Source organism: Mesitornis unicolor, unplaced genomic scaffold (assembly GCF_000695765.1).
Source record: "Mesitornis unicolor isolate BGI_N332 unplaced genomic scaffold, ASM69576v1 scaffold6835, whole genome shotgun sequence".
NCBI classification, from domain to species: Eukaryota; Metazoa; Chordata; class Aves; order Mesitornithiformes; family Mesitornithidae; genus Mesitornis; species Mesitornis unicolor.
Window position 1 is genome coordinate 1 of NW_010184713.1, and position 2,870 is coordinate 2,870.

At 43.0% G+C, this 2,870-nt stretch overlaps 1 protein-coding gene across 1 annotated transcript; it reads left to right on the forward strand.

Annotated features, from left to right (window-relative positions):
- The first annotated feature begins 541 nt into the window (after window positions 1-541).
- Window positions 542-2,633, forward strand: SNRPD3 (small nuclear ribonucleoprotein D3 polypeptide 18kDa). Its single transcript, XM_010184557.1, has 3 exons — window positions 542-700; window positions 1,416-1,608; window positions 2,473-2,633. The coding sequence occupies exons 1-3, from the start codon at window positions 575-577 to the stop codon at window positions 2,532-2,534; spliced, it is 381 nt and encodes a 126-aa protein (XP_010182859.1). The 5' UTR covers window positions 542-574; the 3' UTR covers window positions 2,535-2,633.
- The last annotated feature ends 237 nt before the right edge of the window (window positions 2,634-2,870 follow it).

The window sequence follows — 2,870 nt, forward strand, 5'->3', positions numbered from 1 at the left end:
CCTGCACAGGCCTCGGGGCTCTGCTGAGCCTTTCGAAGATGGGCCTCCCCGCAGGGCCGGCGCCCTTCTCTGCCCCTGGGGCAAGGCTGAGGCTTGGGGCCTTCAGGGGATGGAGGTTCGTGCGGGGCTCGCTGGGGCTGCGGTGTGTGCGGGCGATGTGTGTCGGGCTCGGGGATGGGCTTGTCGCGGAGGTGGTGCGGGCTGCGAGCGTGGTAGGACGACCCGCAGGTCCAGCCTAGCGCAAACGTGACTGGGCTGGCTGTGCCGTTATGGGGCGCACCCGGGACTATTCAAGTGGTCTGTTATCTAGTGTCCTTAAGTGAATTTCTTATGTCAGAAGGGACCTGGAGAAAAGTACCTTTTGCTGATTGTTTGAGTTTTCCTATGAGCATCCTTCTAGAGAAGTTTTATTAATGCATTGTCAAAGCGTTTGATACATTTGGGCATGAGAGAAAATCAGCCCTTTACAGTGGGAAGGATCATAGAGTGTATAGGTAAAACCTAGTCTACAGCTTTGTAATTATATCCCTTGTTTTTTTTCTTGTCTCAGGTGTAGAGCCACAACACTGCAGACATGTCGATTGGAGTGCCCATTAAAGTCCTGCACGAGGCTGAAGGTCATATTGTGACATGCGAGACCAATACAGGAGAAGTTTATCGAGGCAAACTTATCGAAGCTGAAGACAACATGAATTGTCAGGTATGCTGACTTCAGAAGAGTACCTGATCGCTGCCTGGAAAGGCTGATAGCTACCTTATTAGCAGCTTGATTAAAAGACTGTTGCTTTTAGTTTCAAGATAAACAGAACTGTACTGCTGCATGTGCACTGTCTTACCACAGTGAAATTGATTCAGGGCTACTGAACGCTCTGAAGAGGCTAGAATTTATTCTTTCTGGTTTTAGAGTTGGATTGGGCGCTACTGTCAATAGTATCAGGGTTCTTAAGATTCTTTATGTGAACAATGTTTCTGCTGGCGTTCTTTATTTAAGCCACTGAGCATAAGAATAAGCAAACCTTGATTTAAGGAACTGAAACGTTTTTAGTGCACATTACTTTAGTGATCTCAAGGGGGCAAGCTGTTGAAAACAAAATGCTTCTTTAATAGTTAGGACTAGAACAGCTTTATTAAATCTGATTCAGTATGAGAGAACAGAACTAACAAAGCAGATAAAACTAATTTGCAGACTGGGGAGAAAGCAAAAATCCTTGGCCTGCTTGAATAGTCGCAGGCTTAGGAGTATGTTTAAATGGTCCTGGATGCCTTGTGTCACAACTCCAGTTGAGAAAGCAGTATGCTTGAAAAGTCTTTGGGTTTGGTACTTAAATCCTGGCTGTATATTTTGCAGGCAAGAGAAATAGGAATGCAGAACTGTCAGAGGCCTCTGTGAGCACTGACTGATCTTTATTTTCCAGATGTCCAACATAACGGTGACATACAGAGATGGACGAGTGGCACAGCTTGAACAGGTGTACATCAGAGGTAGCAAGATACGGTTTCTCATTTTACCAGATATGTTGAAGAACGCTCCTATGCTAAAGAGCATGAAAAATAAAAACCAGGGGTCTGGAGCTGGGCGAGGAAAAGCAGCTATTCTCAAAGCTCAAGGTGTGTACAATTTAATCATGGTTGTCCCTGCTCCACCTTAGTTTGCTGTAGAAGGACTGGAAAACTGTCATGTCTATCACTGAGGACACCTAAGCTGTAAGAAATGGAGAGATTACTGGTTCATACATTGTGTTTCTGTGTATTGCATCTCATAGTGGGGGTTGAGACTCAGACTGCCCAGTTACCTGAATGTGTGGTATTGGTGCTACAGTAATTTAGATATAGTGAGTAGTCTTGTGAAATGGAGGCTTCATATAAAACCTCGTCTTCTGTTTTACAGTGACTGTGGAATCAATTGAGCTGCTTGGAATACTTAGGGAAGGATTCAGGTGTTCTTGTTAAGCTTCGGTAGAAAACCAAATTCAGATATTGAGGCGGTACTCAAACTACCGGGAGGCTGTAATTAATAACCATTCTGTAGTTCTCTCTCATTTGCACCTTTCTCAGGGAAACAATGTCGTTACAACAAGACTAAGTAGTAATCATGGGCCGCAAAGTCCTTGGTTAACTTTAGCAAATGCAGTAAGGTGACCTGGGGGAGTAACATCTGCTGAAACACTGAGTTCTGTTGCAAAGCCGTGGAAGAGTGTGGGGTTTTAATTCTATTGGGCTGTACGCATTTGTGTGTCAGCTTAGAAGGAGTACCAAGTGTATGAATATTCGCTGCTTCTCTTCTAAGTAGCAAGACTGTAGCCATCAGTTCTGGTTTCTGCTGTCATGTCACTTTCTGAACTTCATAGGATGGCCTTGTTTCCTTGCTTCTAAGGAAGAGACTGAGTGTTGTTGATGTTTTGCTTGTCTGTTGTTGTGATAAATATGCAGTTATGTCAAATTCATGTAATCCCTGATGTTTTCTTTCTTCAGTGGCTGCAAGAGGAAGAGGCCGTGGTATGGGTCGTGGAAACATCTTCCAGAAGCGAAGATAATTTTGGTCTTGACTGATGTGCTTTTTTTTTATTAGGGGGTATTAACTTGACTACATGTGCATTGGTATCAGTTTTGTTTAATAAATTCTTCTGATAAAAGCTTGTCTGCTCTTACATGACAGGACTCCTCTTGGGCAAATACATTGTAGGTTGATTTCAAACTTAAAATAGTCTGGAAAATAGTGGATTTATATCTAGATTTGACTACTTTGTATTTGTGATGCATTGACTCAAAGATCATCATGTGTCCTTTTTCTTGTTTAGTTCTGCTGTGATTCATTCTCTAAAGAATTGGAAGGCGTTTTTGATGAATTTTTAAATAGTACATTTTAAAGT